The sequence below is a fragment of the Clytia hemisphaerica genome, unplaced genomic scaffold (assembly GCF_902728285.1).
Source record: "Clytia hemisphaerica strain Z4C2 unplaced genomic scaffold, Clytia hemisphaerica genome assembly, whole genome shotgun sequence".
Classification (NCBI taxonomy): domain Eukaryota; kingdom Metazoa; phylum Cnidaria; class Hydrozoa; order Leptothecata; family Clytiidae; genus Clytia; species Clytia hemisphaerica.
The window spans coordinates 526,425-547,248 of NW_027103917.1; the positions used below are offsets into that span (position 1 = coordinate 526,425).

Here is a 20,824-nt window from a genome sequence, read left to right on the forward strand (position 1 = left end):
ATAATCCCCATTGGAATACATTTCAGTCTATCATCTCACAAGAATAGGTATCAAAACAAAGTGGGACATACTGAAGGTAAGAGTTTTGCTTTCTTGGAGGATTTGAAAATTTTCTACTTCATTATATGGTGAAGTATATTCGCGATGGTGTTATTGAGATTTTATTTAAGGAGGCAAGCAATCGCATTATGCTTGAATTTGTCAATTTAGATAGTCGAGCCTAAAGTTATTAAACTTTATCAAAAATCAATGCTTTACTTTTGCTTTAGAATACATATAATTGGAGATAAAACCTCGCCGGAAAGATTTTGTAAGGAGGGGTGGGGACTCAAAGGCGCAAATCTTAAAACTTCTATCTTACTTGAGAAAGGTTGAAGATTCATCTCTAGCTCTTTCGGGGCTTTGAACTCAATGCTATTACACTCTTATGAAAGAGTACCTAAACATTTAAAATCAAACGATCCCAAATCACACTTACCGTTTCCTTTATAGGTTCACACATCCATAGTACAGAATGATGAAGGTGATATTAGCTTGCCTGCTAGTCATCCAGACGGTATCATGTTTACCAGCAATGACGTCATCAATGGCCATGACGTCAGATGGGGCATGCGCAGATGAGCGAAGTATTTATTGTATGTTCATGAGAACATGTTTTGTCAGTACTTTTTTGCAAAGATGTGAAACAGAAAGCTATTTGAGAGATGTATGTGCAAAATCTTGCAACCAATGCAAAGGTAAGACACCAAATTCTCATTAATTTACACAATATTTTCAATTACCTTAAGTAAAACTTTTTTCACGAATCGAGCTTCTAAAATTTTCTCGTGTACAAAATTTCGCGAGGATTAATTTTCTTGTTAAAAATGCCCAAAATTTTGAAAATTGCAAAAATCAATACAATCGAAATTTAGTTCACTTAAGGTTAAACATTGTGGCTCAAAAGTATCAAACAATTGATACTGGGTACCTGTGCTGTATAGCACTTTATGGGGTCGGAGAGGCCTTAAGTAGGTCATTGTTGCCATTGAGATATAAGTACAGGATAAGAACAATTTGAAGCTTAAAATACCAGAAATAAGAATAACCAAGCCTAAAGCAATCTTTACAAAAAGAGTGTACATTAATGTTAGGTGTACTGGCTGACTACTCTATTCTAAACTATCACAAACACGAGTTCAAGATAATTTGAAACGAACCTAACCGAACTACTTTTCACCACTATCTTATTTACCCTTTCAGTTGAATGCGTGAACAAGTTATCAATGTGTCCAAGCTACTCTGGCATGTGCATGGACCCTTATTTTGGAACACTTTATCAGAAGATGTGCCCAGTGACTTGTGGCACGTGCGAAGGAGTCCGTAAGTTGGCTTTTTAAATATTTCTTGTAAGGGAACAAATAAAAATGTTTAGTAAGATAAATATAAATCTTCAACCTTTTAAAAGCGCATCCTTAGCATTTTTAACGACGGAATTTGTATAGTTCTTTGTTTGAGAAATTTGTTGGTAAAAGTTATCTTCAATATGGCGTTTATGTCACTACCACGTAGGCATCAAAACTCTAATACGTTGGAGATAAAGACTAGACATTATTTTGTCGTTTAGTTCCGGCAACTGACAAAACAACGACCACCGACTACTACACAACAACCACCGAAAAACGAACAACAACAACCGAAGAAACAACAACCACAGCAACGACCACCGACCCCACCACAACGACCGACTACAAGACCACTACCGACCCCACCACAACGACCGAGCCAATCACGACTACTGAAGAAACAACAACGACGGCAACGACCACCGACGACACCACAACCACCGATTATTATACAACCACTGAAGAAAAAACTACAACCACCGACAAAACAACAACCACCGACTATTACACGACCACTGAAGAAAAAACTACGACCACCGACGAGATAACAACAACGGCAACGACCACCGACGACACAACAACCACCGATTATTATACGACCACCGACGAGACAACAACCACCGACTATTACACACCAACTGAAGAAAAAACTACGACCACCGACGAGACAACAACCACCGAGCCCTATGACACGACAACCGCCGACGCTGTAACAACCACCGACTATTATACAACAACAGCAGGAATAACAACGGACACAACAACCGAACCCTATGAAACCACAACCACCGACGCTGTAACGACAACCGATTATTATACGACAACTAGTTACGATACCACAACCGCAAAAGAAGAAACGACAACCACACAAGAAACGACCATGAGTACACTCGGCACATCCACTTTTTCCACCGATGATAACTACTCACCAACCGCAACTTCGACAACCACCGATTATGTTTCAACGACCGAGAACAACTACCAAGACACATCGACCGGCTCAACCGACTATTACGATACAACAACCGACTATTACGATACAACAACCGACGATTATATCACGACCGATGATTATATCACAACCGAAAAAGCTGCCGACACGACAACCGAACCAGCGACAACCGAAACTACAGTCGACTATTACACGACAACTGATTACTACACCGAAACAGAAACTACAGATCCGTACACCGAAATAATCTTCGAGTAATAATTTCGAGCCACTCAAAAGAGGTTAAACCTGTATTTAAAACCAATATTATTTAAAATAATTTATTGAAAAATGAGATCATTTAGTTTATCAATTTTGACAAAGTTATAATTTATGATTAACGTACACAAAATTGATTTAATTTATTTTTTTTTCAGATATTTTTAGCATAAATTATTTTTTATGTAAAAAATACATGAAATAAAGTTGTGTGCAGTTATCTTGATATAAAGGTGTATTCCTCACAAAAAAGTGCTTAAAGCAATAAAAATAGTTTTGTGTCTCCCTATATTTTCTAAGGAAATTAAATTTTAGTATTTGTGACAGGATTTTTGGCTGAATCCCGGAACGTCGGAAATAAAAAAAAACACCATCACAATGGCTTTTAGAGGTTAAAATAACGGGTTACAGACAAAAAAATAAGGCTAATCACCGTCACGGATTGATTTTGAAATACCGTTTTCCCGTGCCTTTTTCGCAAATTCCCGTAATTAATACCGTACTTAAAAAATACCAATCCTGTCACACCGTAAGAACTAAATTTTAAATTGAGCCAATTCAGCTAAATAAATTTGTGTAAGCAAGCAATGAGTCATTCCACTTTATATCCGTAGGGGGGGGGGGTGGACGAAAGTTTCCATGGGGTGATCGGAAAAGAATTACCAGGGGTAAAAGACTCATTTTAGTTCGTCCAACCTTACTTTTAAGGTACGAAAAGAATTTTTCGATAGCTTCTTTTGTAAATTTTGCCGTTTTCCAGGGGGTATCCACACATATCTAAGAATCTTTTTTTTTCCTGAAAAAGGTTCATCCAGCCCCCCTGTATGGAAATTTAATGGAACAGCCCAATAAGGATATATTATTTCTTCATAATTTTTCGATCGAAATATAATGAAGTTATATGCACTGAAGAAGATACAAACTATCGACTAACCATGACAATCTGTAATGAAAACCCAATATACATTAAGGAAGAAAGACATAAAACAGTAAAAAACAAAAGGAATGCACAAGACACAAAAGGAAGCGATAAGCTTAAGACCGAAGTCTGAGATCAGGTGCGGTAGGAAAATGTGTACTTCTTCAAATAGTCACAAATGTTTTAGATCTTCCGACACTAGAGTTTTAAAAACATTTATTTTTACTATACCGACCCACCCATATTTTTCTATCGGCGTAAAAAGCGCCGATAAGTTATATAAAAAGAAGAGTAAAAAGTGCTAATTTATGCAGTGCAATAGACCTTTTCATAAATTACGTCATGAACATCACTTGCCTCGTTTTGAATTGTAGCCAAGGTGATCAACTCCCGGCGGATTTTATCAAAATTACTTTCTATTTAAAACAAAAGTAATTTAATGTCTCAAGGGACATAATCACCATGGTAATTGTTTGAATACGAGGCAAGTGATAATCGTGACGTAATTTATGAAAATGTCTATTAAATTATTAATTAATTATTATAAAGATTCGAAAACCTTTAATATTTGTTGACCATTTTTCAATTTTTGTTAGGTTGGTGATCGTTACTATAATTTAGGTCAAAGCTCAAAAAAGCTTACTGTCCTAACGACGCCGTTTCGCCGCTCATTCCACGTTCTATATAGATCGCCTGTCGACCAGCCAGGAGGATTTTTTCGATAGCGCATGTTTGACATGCACCTGCCATTTAGGCGTTCCTCTTCTTTCGCCATTTTACAAAGTATGTAAATTTTTCATCTTTTTTGTTTAAAACGATGTGAAGGTTATCCTGTGAAGGTAAACAATATTATCTTTTGAATTAATAGTGATAATACATGTTCAATACGACGGGGATGAATAGTTTTCCATTTCGTCGAGATCCCGAATGACTGAGGACACCTATATAGCGGGTCAAACTTCGGGTACTTCCTAATCGTTTCAGTATCTCCTCTGCCATCAAAAACATACATAAAATAAAACTCAAAACTCGCTAGTGCTTACTAGCGCTAAGACACAAGTTCTCTCTCTCTCCACGTCACACCTTGTTTTACTTTTTCCTTTCTTCATAGTCTTACCTCTGGCGATATAACTTAAGTTTCTAGCGGAGGGAGGGACTATATTAATGTTTAGTAGTATTTTCTAGTATATGTTCGTAGTGTACCCTGTGTTTATGTTTCAATTTCAAACTTACAGTGAACTTTTGCTAATTGGAACTTCTATTATTCGATTCTTTCTATTATAATTCAAAATAATTCCCACTTCTGTGCAGAGGAAAACCCCTGTAAAATACTCTCTATAATTCGAATCTCTCTGTAAATCGAATAAAAAAGAATTTCATCCGTGTACCAATTTTCCACTTCTGATACTATGTGGAAATCACTCTAAAGGGAGTTAGTCCAATAGACTGGCATATGATTTCCACATATCAGCAAAGAAAAAGCGCATGGAATTTAGTAGAAGCTAGTCTGATATCTGAGGTAAAGTCAAAAATAAAAAAAGTACAATAATCGATACGTTATCTTTTATCAAAGCCGGGGGGGGGGTACTAAAGCAAATGAAGGGTACGTTATGTGCCGCCCTTTTTTGGATTTCCAAAGTCCCACTAAGGGTCGGAGAAATAGGAAAATTTCAATTTTCTACCCCCGGAAAGATTGAAATTTGGTTAAATTTGTCCCAGTAAGGGTCGTAGAATTCACAAAATTCGAAAGGTCGAAAGTCGGGTGGCAACCCCCCCACGTCAGCTCGCAACCCTAGTAGCCCCCCCCCCGGGTATCAAAGCGAGAACAAATTATAGATTTATAGATATTAACCTTTGCACAGGTATTCTAAAAAAAATGCACGTTACAATTAATAAGGAGTCTAGTTGGTTTGAATAACAGAAAGATTCGAATTATAAAAACACGAGGTTTTCCCCTTGACGGAAACTGAAGAAGAATTCTAATTATAGAAAGATTTGAATAATAGAAATTCGAATGAACAAGAGTCTCCTGTAATCCTTATCAAAGCAACGAAAATTATTGGTATTTGCATTTGGACAGTATTTTGAAAAAATGCAACTTATTTTTTAACATGACTTTTAGACTAGAGTCTACTTCTGGCTGAACTTTGCTTTTTGATATTTTTTTATGACGCTGAGTCCAGTGAAGTAGACTAGGAGCATTTGGCGAGGTCCATAAAAAAAGCTCTAAGTGGACCCCGGGCTACATGACTTTGGGCTCTTCCAGAAAATGTCCGTACATGGGGGTGAAGGATATATTGTCTGGTGTGTAGCAAAAAATCATCAAAATTTGCCTTGTCCGGGGGGTAAATTTTCTCTGTTGGGGGCAATTTGGGTTGTCCGAGGGGTCAACTAATGCTTGCCCGGGGGGTAAAACCCATTGTCCGGGGGGGGAGAGGGGCAAAAGTCACTTTTTTCCGGGGGTAAATCACTGAAAATTGTTATATCCTCCACCTCCCACATTCAAATTTTTTCTGGAACTGGAAAATACTTTTGACTTACTCTGGAGTATCTTGTTGACCACCAGCACTGCTTGGTCCACTTGTTGTTGAACCGTAACTTGCAGCAGCATTAGTTTGTCCACGTTCATATTTTTCTTGTATTTTCTCTGATTCGTTGTCTCTTTTTTGTTCCTTCATTTTAGAATACCATCTTGAAATGATGACGCAAATGATGACTAGAACCCAGGCTCCAACAATGAGGAACGTGATCAGGAGAGCTGATACGTGCGTTTTCGGTAGTGGCTTTTCTTTTCCTGGAAATGAAAATTTCAAACTCGTTCAAACTACAATTTTTATCGATAATTTCCAGTTGCACTCCTTTCCTTAAAGTTTACAAAATAATTCAAATATATTGGACGGAGGTTTGAGACAAAAACACCATTAGATGTTCAGAAACTTCCAACGTGTTTCAACTACAAGCTGTTTTTTATAAGCATACAAAAATCAACTGTCTCGGAGAACGATTTCTGCAAAACCTTTCAATAAAGTTAATCTCACGATCAGAGTCTTAAAATGGTTTCGTTCACAAATGATCTGACCTAAAAAAGTCTAAACTTGTGAGCTCTTCTCTAATTCTTTAATCAAAGAAAATACTTGGTAACTTTAACTTTAACCTTATTAAATTAGGTCAATGGGTATACCAGAACAATACACCATACGGTAAAAGTGATAAAATACATTAAACTCTGTTGAGCCTATCCTACGAAAGATTCTATCACATAAAAGATCTCTTTTTTTCTTAAAGCAAGGATCTATATTCCTGGTATTCTTGTTTCAGAACCAAAATTTGCTTTTACTACAAAATGTCTTCAATAGAATCGGATCATTTCAACGTACTTTTTTCACATTCGAATCCACTTCCTTCATATTCAGACAAACATTGACATCCAAAGTTGAAGTTTGATTTGACCAAGATACATTTGGCATTTACATCACATGGTTCCATTATACATTCATCGTAATCTACAGAAATTTAGGTAAAGAGAGAGAGTCGAACATCCGACACGGTTTTTTATAAGAACAGCAATCAATAGAAGAACATTAAGCTTCGATGTTAAGAAAAGCTAAGAACAGCTAAGAACAAATAAAGGTTTTCGCGGACTTTAAAAAACCCCAATTTCTTGGAAAATGGCACAACATACTTACAACATGGTGAGGAAGATAAGAACAATTTACTAATATTACTAGGCTTAAAACTGAAAACGTTATCCGAAGAGTTTGAATGTTCCTATAAAAAAACGTGTATTGTCAATAAATCAAAAGCCCTTCCTTTTTGGGGAGTGCAGGCGTGGACGGAGCCTATATCCTACACGGAAATCTTAAATTAAACTGTGACAATGACAACTAACCCTTTGCGAAAATGCATTTTTCAATTTTCTCTGTCCAGCTGGCACACAACGTTGTTTCAACGTTCATCTAACGTTGTATGGATGTTGTGAACGATAGATAAACGTTGGAACAACGTTGTGTGCCAGCTGGGTGTCTAATAAGACTAGTGACTTACCCCAGATAGTGCTCCATTCAGGAATCACGTGACCTTCGTAACCTCCAAAATACAATCCCGTTTCTTTAGGTAGTGGATTCTCATTAGCGATTGATTCTTCAGTTTTATCCATTTTGATTTCATACTGGACCCTCAGATACGGCTCTTCGGCTTTCACGCGATTCCATAAAACATCAACGCGGCGTGTTTTGAACTTGTATTTCCCATAGAGACGAGATTTCAATTCCCTCTCTAAGGATGTCCGAAAGTTTTGATCGTCGAGAATGATTTCACGATTTAGCTGCTCAGGGGAAAGAATCCCAGATCCATCCTTGGAGACACTTGTCATCTTAATCTCCCCTTGGGCGATACTGTAGTCAGCATACGTAATAGGTGAACACAAAGACGCGTTGTTAGGTTTACCAGGACAATGTGGAGGCTGAAAATGATTGATACATGTTCGACGTTGAACACTTCGTCCACCTTTACAGAGACCAGGTTCACCCCAATCGGACCAACTCGATGAATTTGCTAAGAGAAGTATAGATTATAACTTTTTTTTTATCAAAACAATTTTATAAGAATAATGAGGCTCAAAAATGCCAACAAAAGAACTTTGAACAAATTAAGGGCCAAACAGTAAAGTATGGTATCAAGCCCGAAATAACCCAAATTTGCCCTAAAAATTAGAGAACAATTTAAGAACAATTTGAGACTAAAAGTGTCAAAAATAAGAACAGCAGAGCCTAAGCAAGAATTTTGCTGGTTCTTATAAAAATGAGTGTACGCTCCTTGTTTTAATAAGAACGGTTTCAAAAGAATATATACATCTACTTAATTTTCCTTAAAACGTAGAAACGTAGAATTAACAACGATCTCAATCTATTAAGATCAGATGAGCATCAGGCAAAAATAGAATCAAAAAGAACATTGAAAGAAATTGTGACAGTTATTTGGTAGACTAGTGTATATCGCAAAGAGAAGCAACTGTACACGTTTTATATAAGAACAAAGTATATAAGAACAGAAGGGTTCGCATGGCCATAATATTCAGAACAAATTCAGAGCATTTTAAGGCTTTGCTTAAACACCCAGTTTCTTAATAAAAATTGACAAAAATACTAACAAAATTTGAGAATACGAACATTTTAAGAACATTGTTGGGCTTAAAACTTAAAATGTTAAGATTTATTTCCGAGGGCTTCAAATATTTTGGATGTTATTATAAAAAGATTGTTTAACTTACTGCAGCCCATCCCTTTAACATCTTCATCTGTTAATTGTTTGCTTCCTTCAGTGGAGAAAAATACTCCATTTTTCTTGCATTTCACTTCCACGTGTTTTTCTTCATAAATCATGTTCCAAACAAAACTCATAAAATCGCATTGACATGTCAATTCGTCACTCTCCAAGGTTCTGAAAATGATAATAGTTCCATTTATACTGAGACGGAAAAATCGTCTGAGACGAGTAGTTTGTAAAATGTGATCTGTGGAGGAGATCCTATTTATTGAAACATGAATGGAAAGTACACTCCTCCATATACTCATTTTCTAAATTGCTCCTCTCAGACAAATTAATCATCTCAGTATAAATATAACTAATATAATACACTTTTTCGACCGTAGCCGCCAATTGCCGCGCAGGCATTTTTTTGTCCGCTTTATCCCACTAAAACTGTCTCAGTTCTTTTTTCGCACCTACTACCTATTGTATAGACAATAGAAAATGGTATAAAAAAAGGATTGGATTGAGTTTAGGTGGATAATTAGATATTAAATTAGCACGCGCCTGACCGCGCGACTACGGTCAAAAAGGTGTATTGTATACACTCAGTTTTCATAAGCATAACTTTTATAAGTATATTGAATGCTCATATTTGCAAAAAAAAAGCATAATGCTAAGCTGTAAGCATAAATTGAGGCTGAAAATGAGATTTTGGTATTTATAACGAGCATCAGCCCAAATTTCTCGTATTCTTGTAAAGGAAAAATATTGTAGTATTATCTTTTAAGCTAATTCAAAGATGTTTCTAGCGCTATTTTTAAGTTCTCTTATGGGGCCTTTTAGTTTAATCAAAGGCTTGGAAAATATGGATCCATTTTTCAAAAATTTATTCAAGCTATTTAGAATGTAGTTAGAGCACAGCAAAAATATGCTTTTTATGAATTTTATTAATTAAATTTATGAAACCCTAGTGGAATATTTCATTGAATAAACTGTAAACTGTAAATTGATTTTAGTTTCCTAAAAATAGATTAATTAATAAAAATCTAAACTAAAACAAAAACAGGCCCAGATCATCAGAAAAACAAAATCTAAACAGAATTTTTTCTCGATATCAAAATTGATAACTGGTAGCTGGTCGCTTGTCAAAGGATCATAAAATAACATTAAAAAACACTCAGTATCTTTTCGTTGAATTCTTAAATTGGCCTTCTTGGAATTGCCTCCGGGCACTATAATTGTATGTGGAAAGCCAAAAAATTGTCGTTATTTATTTCATGGGTATAATATATCACTCGGAATAAATATATATCTCCGAAAAAAGTACACATTTAACACAATATGGGACCAATGAATATGGAAGATACAGAATCCACTTTCCTTTTCGTCCTTGGAATCTTAGCCTTCATTCCGTTGATTGTACACGGAATTGGGCTACATGTTTTATACATTGCAAAGAAAACAACTGACTTTCACAGGCTGCATTTGATTTTATTATTGGCTTTAAGTGTATTGACAGTAACAATGGCTATTACCAACCTCTTGAAACGAATTAGTATATTTTTCGAGGCAGGGGATTCGTATTTCTATTTTGTAATCGAGGTCATTGCAAATGGTTATCTATACATGCTTTACATATCGATTCTATCGATAATTGTTGTCGATCGATGTTTATTATTCCATTTCAAACTTCGTTACACGACTGTATGGACTGAGAAAAAACTTAAAATCACATTTGCGATTCTCACAATCATAGCGTTCATTGTTTCACTCATATTCGCGATTGCCTATCATGGCGAGACAACAAGAATGGATATCATCCTCAGCTTTTATTTATGGCCTGTTCTTGACTACTGTTTCCTGCTCATTAACCTAGCAGCCTTACTCTATTTCTTTATCCATCGACAAAACAGTCCCGCTGATTTCCGAACGCGAACGACATCGAATCTCCCGAATATCGACGTTGAAGAAATTAGCCACGAGAATCAAAAACGAAGAGCAGTTTTCTTTATGTTTGTTATCTCTTTCTTTCTATTGGTTTTTGTTCCTGACCAATTATATTTCGTTCTGATGGAAATGGGCTTTCACAATCGTTTCAATACAAACTTATATAACGTAACTACGACCTTTTGGTTGACGCATTTGACTGGCAACGCGTTGTTGTATTTAACAACGTGTAAAAAATTGAGACAAATTTTGATGGATAGATATTTGTCAAAATTGAGATGTCGAATGACGAGGAAAAGAAACTCGTCGATGGTGGAGCCGATTCAAATGACTTAACCGCATATATCATATTCCTTTTCACACTATAGGCTAACTTCTACAGATTTTCCGTGGAAGTATGTCCAGTTTAAAGTGGACTAATTCACCATGTTGTTTTCTGCTTTACCATAGATTTTCGAATGTTCGAATTTCAAAACATTTGAATCACGCTGTTGACGACCAGAATTGAAAACGAGATGGCGGACTAGTCATCTCTAGAACCGTATACGCTTCTTTTTATATGGAAATCTTGGTACATCTAGGTAATTAGAATCAGGTGGACTTAACTTAATCTTCAGATTTAAAAGAGAAATATCGTTTTCCAATTATACGTTGGTCAAACGGTAAAACTGGGTAAAACTTCACATAACTCTGGAGGCAGCAAAATGATAGAATTTAGTATATAAAAAAAAACTACATACATTGCTGTATTTGCCTAACACCAAACCTTGACTTTTTCAAAAACCCTACGAAAATAATCTACTTTGCAAGTGCTATCTCAAAGATCAACGACAATAAGGTGAGTGGATGATGAATATAAGAGGCTCGTCAAGGGTTTCAAAATAATCCTTTAAGATCTGAAATTAATTGAACTTACAGAGATTTGAGTTTGGTAATATGGTTGAAAACGTCTGGTGAAATACTGGTGAAAGGGTTGTAACTGATTGCACTGAAAAGATAAAAAATATTGAAAATAATAATCATGTATTGGGAGTCACTGTGCCCTGGGGGGGAGGGGGGTCAGTCAGGCAAATTGACCGACAGGTATGTGCGGCGGGTAAGAGTATGTTTTTCGAGATAGTAGAAATACATTATAAGGGTGGAAACTTTTGAATTGTTTTACAAAATGCACACGATTTTGTGAGACCCCTACTCTTGTCTCCCGGACGGGGGGGGTGTCTATCTACACTGTAATAAAATATTGAATTATTCGAATTTTATTAGCGGGGGGGGGGGTCTGAATAAGAGCGGGGGAATGGATTTTTTTCTCTTAACAATTAGCGGGGGGGGCGTCTATTCGGGAGACAAGAGTAGTGAAAAAGCTACCAAATTTAACAACATTGCAGGATTCGATAACGCAAAAGTTGCAAAATTTTGCAACGCTTCTATTCGTCGCAATTTTCAAACAGGTATACAGTATCTATAAAACTACAAAAATTGGAACATTATAAAAGAAACTTACATTTCATCAAGATTTGGAAGGTCGGAAAAGAAATCAGTTCGGATACTTCTTAACTTGTTATGACTCAAATGGCTGAAAAAGAAAAAGACCAGGCGAGATGATTTTTAAATATAAACATGGTACTGTAGAATGGCTTTCTCATTCCTGTAGACTAGCAAACTAGTCTGTTAATTAATCTTCAGAGGGCGGGAACATAAAGACGGCGGGCGTTTGATAGAATAGGAGCTGCGTAGGAGAGCGAGCAACGCGCAACCTTTCTCCTACGCTTACTTTTCCCGCATGATACTGTTCCAGCCCGACTAGCGTGTCAGTCTATCATTCCCGGGGAAACTTTCCTATCATGGGTCCATTTGTTTCAGCACCATTTATGCCTCTTATGCCACTTATGGCACCTATTTCCCATTTGTTTCATCGAAATGTGTTCAAAAGTGTTAGAAAATACTTACATTTTTACCACCTCAATTTACATTGATCATTTGTGTTCTTTGTGTCAAAAGTGGAAGTTTGGCAAGCTTTTCCAAGCAAAAAGAAATTCGCATTTGTTTCTACATTCTGGGTCAAAAGTGGAAGAATGTTATTGTAAATGGCGGCAATAATCGAATGCATAATTACGATGCGTTTCACTTTCGTTTTCATGTTAGTTTGTTTACATTTCCGACATAATTTATGCGACTATTATTGATTATTATTAGAGTTCGCACGATGGTAGACTTTTGCATTTTTAACACGGTTTCCATTTGTTTCACACGATGGTGGCATTTGGGGGAAAGGTGGCAAAAATTGAAGTTTTGAGGTAAGAAACAAATGGACTCCATATCATACGGATATGCCAATTCAACAATGGAAAAGATCAACACTCTGGGTAGGTACAAAAGCAGCTTAAAATTTTTAGGTGGTCAGTGCCAAGGTCGTTCTGTGTTGTCTTAACATTTGTACATATCAAATTAATTATGTTTTGCCGATTTGCACGTAAAAAACAACGGAAGGACCCAAAAAATGCGCTAAGAATATTTCCCCTGCAATGAAAACTTTTTCATTAGCCATCCTGAATCATTATCATTAGAAAAATCGATCAAATCTTTCGTTCTAAAATTCCTTTACCAAGTGTTGATTCTGATAATTTCATCTAATTGGAATCCCAAAGTTTTTACTCGAAAGGAAATTCACGGAGCGTAACGAAAATTTGAGTAATATAGAAAGTGAATGCTACAAAGGAGTAATTCAGACAGGAAAGAGACACAAATTTGCTCAAGTTATGAATTGTCCTACATTGAAACGTGTTTTCGTGGTTAGTATAAGAGGGGACGCCAAAGGCACCAAACTTGTTGCAGTTAAGAGGACTCGAACAAATTAAGGCATTCGTTCAAATCTCGTACCCAGAGCCACCTGCACCACTTTTTGGTTTTACTGAAGGTAACGAGTGCCTTTCTAGAATGTTATCAGAATCATAAATAGGGAGCTAAGGGACTGTGTTCGATTAAGGTCAATTCGTTTCACTGTACCAACTTACATCCTCTTGAGTTCGCCAGCTTCTTTAAGTCCACTGATGCTACTCAATTGGTTCTTCGTAACATTCCTATAAGAAGCGTGAGAATAGATTGATTTTAAGCTGCTCGGAAACCTTGACCCCGTGTATCTTTATACCACGGAATATTATATTCATGATATGTCTCATTGCAATATCTTCTAACATTATATCATGGATCTAACAGCTGATTGGTTGCAAGTGACGTATTAACTGATTTTACGTCACTTATAACCAATAAGCTGTTTGATCTATGATGTGATGTCGAAAACATTGCAGTGATGCATAATATGAATTGGGCTTTCAGTAAGCATCGAAAATCCGATAATGCGTAAAAAACGGGATTGAGGCACTAAAGTTAATCCTGGACATGGAAAGTTTAATTGTTTGGATCATTGCAGTTTATCAAAACTTTTTCGTTATGTACAACTCCCTAGGTAAGGGGGCACTCAAGATAAGCGACCTACAGTAGGTCGTCGTTTTAAAATCAAGTGTCCTCCTCCCCCAGCTATAATTTCTTAATTTTACCCAATATTCTCGCTCACGTTCTTTAACAAAAAGACCCCATGGAAATATTTTCAGATATTAAAAAGGGAAATATCCTTACAGATCATCCAACTTTTTAAGACCAATAAATAGTCCAGAATTGATCGTTTGTAATTCATTCTCTTGAAGCAATCTAAATGAAAAGAAGAAAATTTATACACCTTCTTTTTACAGACCCGGTAGGACTCCCTCTCACTGGAAAAACTGGGCAAAACGTCGTACCCAGTGGAAAGTTATACTCCAATTTTTGTCCCCCGCTGAAAATAATCAAATAAACAAATCCTCACTGCAAAATATCATGTTTTTTTTCTGACTTGAAAAACATAGAATTCAAACCCCAGCCATAAAATAACCATGTATACATCGATCCTTATCGAGTTTCGGTATTTTATTTTTACCTCTGGCTGACAGATCCTACCGAGTCTGTGAGAAAGGGGTGTATTTAGTATTGTTGCCCGAGGTTTAATACAGTTCTAGATTTTGTTAACGCCCACAGAACAAAGAGAACTATTATGGTCAATTTGCGTTGAGGTGAACACGGTATAAATGTATTAACAATGTTCCTGGTTTACCACCTCGGTATAAATCGGAAGGCAACACATGCGTACTTTATCAATCCAATGATTACATACAGGTCAAAATTTACCACAGAAAAAGGAGAAAAACATGAAAATCAAATAAATACAGTTAACTCTCTCTAATTCGATCTTCAAGGGACAAAAGATTTTCTTCGAATTAGAGAAAGATTCGAATTACAGAGAGTATTTTATACTACATTCCAGCAGAGGGGTTCAACATTTTAGTTCAAATTACCAAAAATATTCGAATAAAAGAAGTTCGAGTTGACTGTAATTTTCATCTTGGATATCCAGGCTAAATACAAAAATAAAAGGCTCACTTACAATTGATAAACGTTTCCCAAATCTTTGAAAGCACCATCAACAATATTCTTCAATTTGTTGCCAGTCAGAAACCTGGAATGAAAAAATTTCTCATGGTTTGAAATAAGTTTCGCCCCAAAATTTCAATCCGTTAGCAGTCTGTCTATTTTTCTCGATGAGCTACAGATAAAATTAGAAAATAACCACGATAAATTATTAATCTCTTAGCTAATTAGCCCCAGTGCCTTTTTTGTACGTAATATCATCCTAATCTCATAACGCAGATCATCCATTCTACGCACGAACGATAATTACGATAGTTAAAACAATGAAATCCGTGTTGCTTTTATTATGCTTTAAAAACGAAAGTGAAAGTATTTTGGTTCTAAATTTTATATTTATGAATGACGATTTTGGTTTGATTGTTCTACTTTAGCCAATCAGCACTCTCAAAAGCTCATTTGATATTTATTAAGTCTGAAGGAAAAAGATCAAAGTTGTCCTGGACAGAATGTCTTGTGACCATAGCATTTAGAATGAATCACGTATTCATTCTAAATGCATGGAGTATCAGAATTTGCTCAGAGATTAATGCCACACTAGCTCGAATGAATAAAGCTGAATAAACCTTATTGACCGTAGCCTCCAATCGCCGCGCAGGCATTTTTTTTGTCTGTTTATCACCCTATACTCGTATCAGTCCTTTTTTTATCACGTAAATACAAAAGAAAAAGGTGTCAGAAACATTGGATCAACAATGGTGGACAAAATATTGGCAAAACTCGATTTTTCTTTTTTCCGGTGGATAACTTGGGACCGGACCCCCTTTTACCTCCAGTTCAATGTTGGATAAGACTTGATAAACAATAGCAAGCCTTTCCCACCTATCAATATTGATTTTGGGGGTGGAAGGGGATTTTTTTATCTCAAAGGTTTTTGCCAAATATTTTGTCCAACATTGTAGTTTAGGGGGATAATTAAGTAATAAACTTCTTAAGCAGTAATGACAATTTTCACTTACAGCCTTTGAAGTCCTGTCAACCCCTGGAATGTTTGTTCTCTCAATGTTTCAAGTTGAATCCAACTCAACCCCCTAAAACCGAAAAAGAGTTGAAAGTAAAAAAAAAATGTAGAATGTGTAGTAATTCGTATAAAGGCTCTACTGCACCTATTATTGATATCACTGGGTCTAAAACCGCATAAAACTTCTTTACACCCCTGTCTCACAGCCCCGGTGGGAATTCTTTTCTCAGTAGGGATAAAAATCCCTATTGAAATCCCAATGGGGATAGAAATTCCTTTGTTCCAAGGTTAAAAAATCAAGTGCAATTTCTAAACATGGAATTTTGATTGGGGATAGAATAAAAGTTAGTTTCCAAGTGGGCCTGAAATTGTAAGGTATTTTCCATTGGGGATGAAATTTTTTTCAATCTTTCCAGTGGGGCTGGGCTCCCAGCGGGTCTGTGACACAGGGGTATTTCTTTCTTTCCCTAGTTGAAATTAAAAATAGAATTGATAAGCTTAACTCATCTCTCGAATAGACGGATAAGGAATAAGACCGACTACACAAAGAAACTTTTTAAACTCTAATAAGCGGGTCCTTTTTTGTATCAGTGGTATATATTTTTATATTTTCCCTTCTGTTCACTATTTCTCTCAGTTTGAACCACAAGTGATTTTGTGGTTTAGAGATGCTGGCTAAATCTATTTGGCCAGCAGGGTGCAATACGCAGTTCTGATGAGTCCTAATACTAATAAGGACGAAATGCATATGCTGCTCTGCCACCCAAATCTCCGGAGTGAATATATATAGTTTGACAGAAATTTTTATTTCTTCACATATATATAGTGGTATCATTAGTAGCACAAATTCATTTTATTTAGTGTTTTCCTAGATTCATAGACCTTGGACCACTCCCACTCCCACTTTTATTTAGACAATTCTCACGATTTTAATATCTCGTCAAAGGATAAAACTAGCCATAATTTTCATTAAAGTGCCACCGCAGAAGAACGATCAAATAAATTGTTGAATTTGGAAAGAAATGTTACTGATAGCCGCTCTTCTGTTAGAATCATCTGAAGCAAAATTTAGTCTACAAATATTAGCAATTTGTGTCCATCTCATAGATATCTTCTTATAGAGATAAGGTAAAGTTATTTATCTGTTTTTTTTGTCATCTCTTTTATTACCAAAATAATGGTATATTATGGTTTCTTTATAGCATACTAAACGCTACTGTACTAAACTACCATTTTACTGTAATGGTCAAACGACAAGTTTTTGAAAGGATAAAAATTTCTAATTTGCTTTGCTCAGAGCAGTTAATAACTACTTGTGGCTTAAATAGGGAATTTCCCAACAAAAAAGGAATTTCCCTTAATTCGACTCCCTGAGGTAATGAAAAAAGACATATAAAGCTTTGAAAATGGGTAATCAGATCAAAAAAAAATCCGGAAAAGTGTTTTTAATGATGATAAAACAATAGAAATACAGTCAAGCTAAGAATGTTACCGGTACACCATTTAACCGGAACTAAAATACTGAAAAACGCGCGCAAAATTATGAGATGTTTGCCCAACTTCCTTATGCTTGAAGCTATGAATGCCATCCTCGAAAGCTTTAGGCTTCCTGCGGTGGCAATTACAGTAACATGATATTGAATCAGTAGCCTCACCCTCCGGACAGAAATGAAGTTATGTAGGTAATTAGCAAGCTATTAGGTGGAGAAAATAGCCATGGTTGATTGAATTCCTGCCAAAATTGTATCCTGAGGTGCTACAATTCGAGGGGTAAATCACTCGAAAAATTATCGTACACCTCTACAAAAAGTAAAAAAAAAAGTCATAAAAAAGTCAAAAAGTCAAAAAGTCAAAGAAAAAGTCAAAAAGTCAAAAAGTCAAGAAAAAGTCAAAAATTCTTAGAAAAAAAGTCAAAAAGTCAAACAAAAGTCAAAAAGTTTCTTGAATGAGCGGATGGGTGGAGCAAAATTTATGGGAGGTTGGCGTTTTTGGACAGATTTGGGCGGAATATGTTGGGCGTTTTTGTCGAAAAAAGTCAAAATGAAAGTTTGAAAAAAGTCAAAAAAAAGTCAAAAAGTCAATTGAAAATTCAAAAAGTCAAAAAGTATCGTACATCTTTTTTCAAGTGATTTACCCCTCGCTACAATTCATACGATTTATAAAGAAAAAAGTTTGGAGCCTTTATAAAATGATATAAACTTTTTAAACTTACAAGATTTGAAGCTTCTTGAGATCTTGAAATACACCATCCTCAAACACCTTCACTTTTGTCACATTTTTTGTCTGCGCTGGATCATTATCAATATACCTAAAAATGAGAATTTAGATATAAAAGTTAGAAAGTAAGTAAGCTTACAAGCGCAGTCGAGGGCGACTCAACGGCTCCCTTCTCTTACGCTGTCCTCCCGAAAGGTAGGGGAGGGCGCCACTCCTTTCCCTGAGCCCTTTCTTGGATTTCTCCACTCACCCTTGAGCCAACCAACCTTGACCCTTCCTTAATTGCTCGGCAAGTCTCGTCACCAATACGGTTTTTACTGAACCTGTATATATCCCGTATCCCACATCGAGACGAATGTGTAACTAATAGTACTAAGTACAAGGTTTTTTGTGAGACCCGGCGAACCCACAACCTTGCACACCGTAACCGAACGCTCTACCTTCATGCTACGGCCGAGATAAAAGTACCCTATTGACTCGATTCAAAAACGATCATACTGCGGCCCAAAACTAGGCCTTTGTAATCGGACCCTTACAGTGCAGAGAAAATTTTGCCAAATTTGAGTAAATTTGGGTGGAAGATCGACCCTTACGGTGCATTCTTTTGAAAATTTCTAAGCTTTTCTAGGCAAAATATGGTCATATTATTTTAAAATATACCCTTAAGGGCCGCACATATGATAGGTCATTTACCTTGAGTGCCCCCGGGTTTTAGTCCAAGATGGATATCAGTGGCGTTGTGGGAAAATTTTTCTGGAGGGGCCAAAGTCAATTTTTTAAAAATGGCGCCCCCAATTTTCCAAAGTGGCGTCCCACCCATCAGTTGATGAACTCTTACTAATTCGTTTGCCTAGGCATAATGAGGAAGGGAATATTTAGTGGATAAGAGTAGATATATCTTTGATGAATGGAAAGGGGGAAAACAGGCCCCACCATGGTTGGGGCCGACGAGAAAATTTTTGAAAATCGACTGCCAGGATACCCTAAATCACTAAATAAAAATAGACAAATTTCATACTGGGTAGAGTGAAAAGAAACTTAAAGAAACAATGTGTAAATGCGAGCGAAGCGAGCGAAAAAATTGATGTTTTATGATTTCAATATTGTTGTCAGCAAATTGATATTGGGGCGCAGGTTAGATTTTTATTTATTAATGCTATATTGTACACAAAAAAACTTGTAAATTAGCTAGCTTATAAAGAAGTTACCAATTAACTTTATTGCGAGCGAAGCGAGCGAGAAAAAAATTGCAAGTAATTTGAAATTATCTCAGTGAAATTGGTCCTGAGCGCAATTTCAGGAGTATAAAGTATGATTTTTAAGATTGGGGCGTTTAAAAAATCTTTTTTGGCGCCCCTTGCTCTTCGGCGCCCCTTGGCCCGGCCCCCCCTGCCACAACGCCACTGATGGATATACATTACGTTACTTTTATGGTGTACTTAATGAGTCAGTGTAAAAAAATCAATCAATAGACAATCAATAGGCCTTTTCATAAATTACGTCACGAACATCGCTTGACTCGTATTCAAACATATTCGTTGCCATAGTGATTATGTTCCTTATAATAATAATAATAATAATAATGTTTTACAGATTTCCAGGCCACCGTGCAAGCACATGGGCCTCTATAAATCGCTCATACATTGGTTTGGTTTATTACAAAGGTTAACTTCAAACAGATATGCAACAATAGTGACAGTTTCAATCATACTCAAACATTTTCTCTTTCCAAGCTAGACCGAGGTTTTCTTTAAACTCTTGTATTGTAGATGATTTAACTACTTTTTCAGGTAGGCTATTCCACTGTTCAATGCCCCGATAGTAAAGGGTGTTGCTCTGTGGTCCACGGACACCATCGTTCCCGAAAATTCTTACCAGCTCAGAATTATGTGTTCTCATTGGTCTTATTCGTTGGTTAAATTTCTTAGGAACACACGATTTTTCATAGTGATTTAAATGTTTAAAGATCTCAACCATATCACTTACCGCACGCCTATATTTTAGACTTGGGATTCCAATTCTTTGTAGTCTGCTTTCATAACATAGTCGTCCACATGTTTCGACTGTTTTTGTAGCGCGCCGCTGAACACCTTCTATAAGTTTTTTTGTGTTTTTTCAGTTTCGGTGACCAAATGACTTGGGCATATTCTAGGTGGGGCCTGACAAATGTTATGTAAAGTTTACGGAATAATTCAGGAGTGAGATACGTGAAGGCTCGTCTAATTAGACCAGCCATTGAGTTTGCCTTTTTTACTTGGTTTGATATATGTTGGTCGAATGAGAGATTTTGGTCAAAGATAACTCCGAGATCCTTTTCGAATTGTACATGTTTCAGTAAATTTCCTCCGAGTGTGTATTGATGTACATGTTTAATTATATTCGGCTTACCTAACGTTAGTACATGACATTTGTCGGGATGA

At 36.3% G+C, this 20,824-nt stretch overlaps 2 protein-coding genes across 2 annotated transcripts in view; one reads left to right on the forward strand and one right to left on the reverse strand.

Moving 5' to 3' along the window:
- Positions 1-2,808, forward strand: LOC136809330 (uncharacterized). Its single transcript, XM_067065852.1, has 4 exons — positions 1-76; positions 493-737; positions 1,243-1,362; positions 1,607-2,808. Exons 2-4 carry the CDS (start codon positions 515-517, stop codon positions 2,593-2,595), a joined length of 1,332 nt encoding a protein of 443 aa, XP_066921953.1. The 5' UTR covers positions 1-76; positions 493-514; the 3' UTR covers positions 2,596-2,808.
- LOC136809327 (uncharacterized) overlaps positions 2,729-20,824 on the reverse strand; it is a 26,391-nt gene continuing 8,295 nt past the window's right edge. The window contains exons 3-14 of the mRNA XM_067065847.1: positions 18,400-18,495; positions 16,186-16,257; positions 15,186-15,257; positions 14,345-14,416; positions 13,723-13,788; positions 12,213-12,284; positions 11,628-11,699; positions 8,784-8,953; positions 7,559-8,068; positions 6,892-7,017; positions 6,056-6,308; positions 2,729-4,345 (exon numbers count right to left, since the gene is read on the reverse strand). Coding sequence (XP_066921948.1) covers positions 4,324-4,345; positions 6,056-6,308; positions 6,892-7,017; positions 7,559-8,068; positions 8,784-8,953; positions 11,628-11,699; positions 12,213-12,284; positions 13,723-13,788; positions 14,345-14,416; positions 15,186-15,257; positions 16,186-16,257; positions 18,400-18,495 — 1,603 coding nt within the window. The 3' untranslated portion in view covers positions 2,729-4,323. The remainder of the gene's footprint in view (positions 4,346-6,055; positions 6,309-6,891; positions 7,018-7,558; positions 8,069-8,783; positions 8,954-11,627; positions 11,700-12,212; positions 12,285-13,722; positions 13,789-14,344; positions 14,417-15,185; positions 15,258-16,185; positions 16,258-18,399; positions 18,496-20,824) is intronic.

Excerpts from the sequence above, each read along its gene's own strand:
- LOC136809330 (XM_067065852.1), top strand. The coding sequence starts at position 515 with ATGATGAAGGTGATATTAGCTTGCCTGCTAGTCATCCAGACGGTATCA. Across the intron at positions 738-1,242 it reads ATCTTGCAACCAATGCAAAG|TTGAATGCGTGAACAAGTTA; the intron begins GTAAGACACCAA and ends TTACCCTTTCAG. Across the intron at positions 1,363-1,606 it reads TGGCACGTGCGAAGGAGTCC|TTCCGGCAACTGACAAAACA; the intron begins GTAAGTTGGCTT and ends TTTGTCGTTTAG.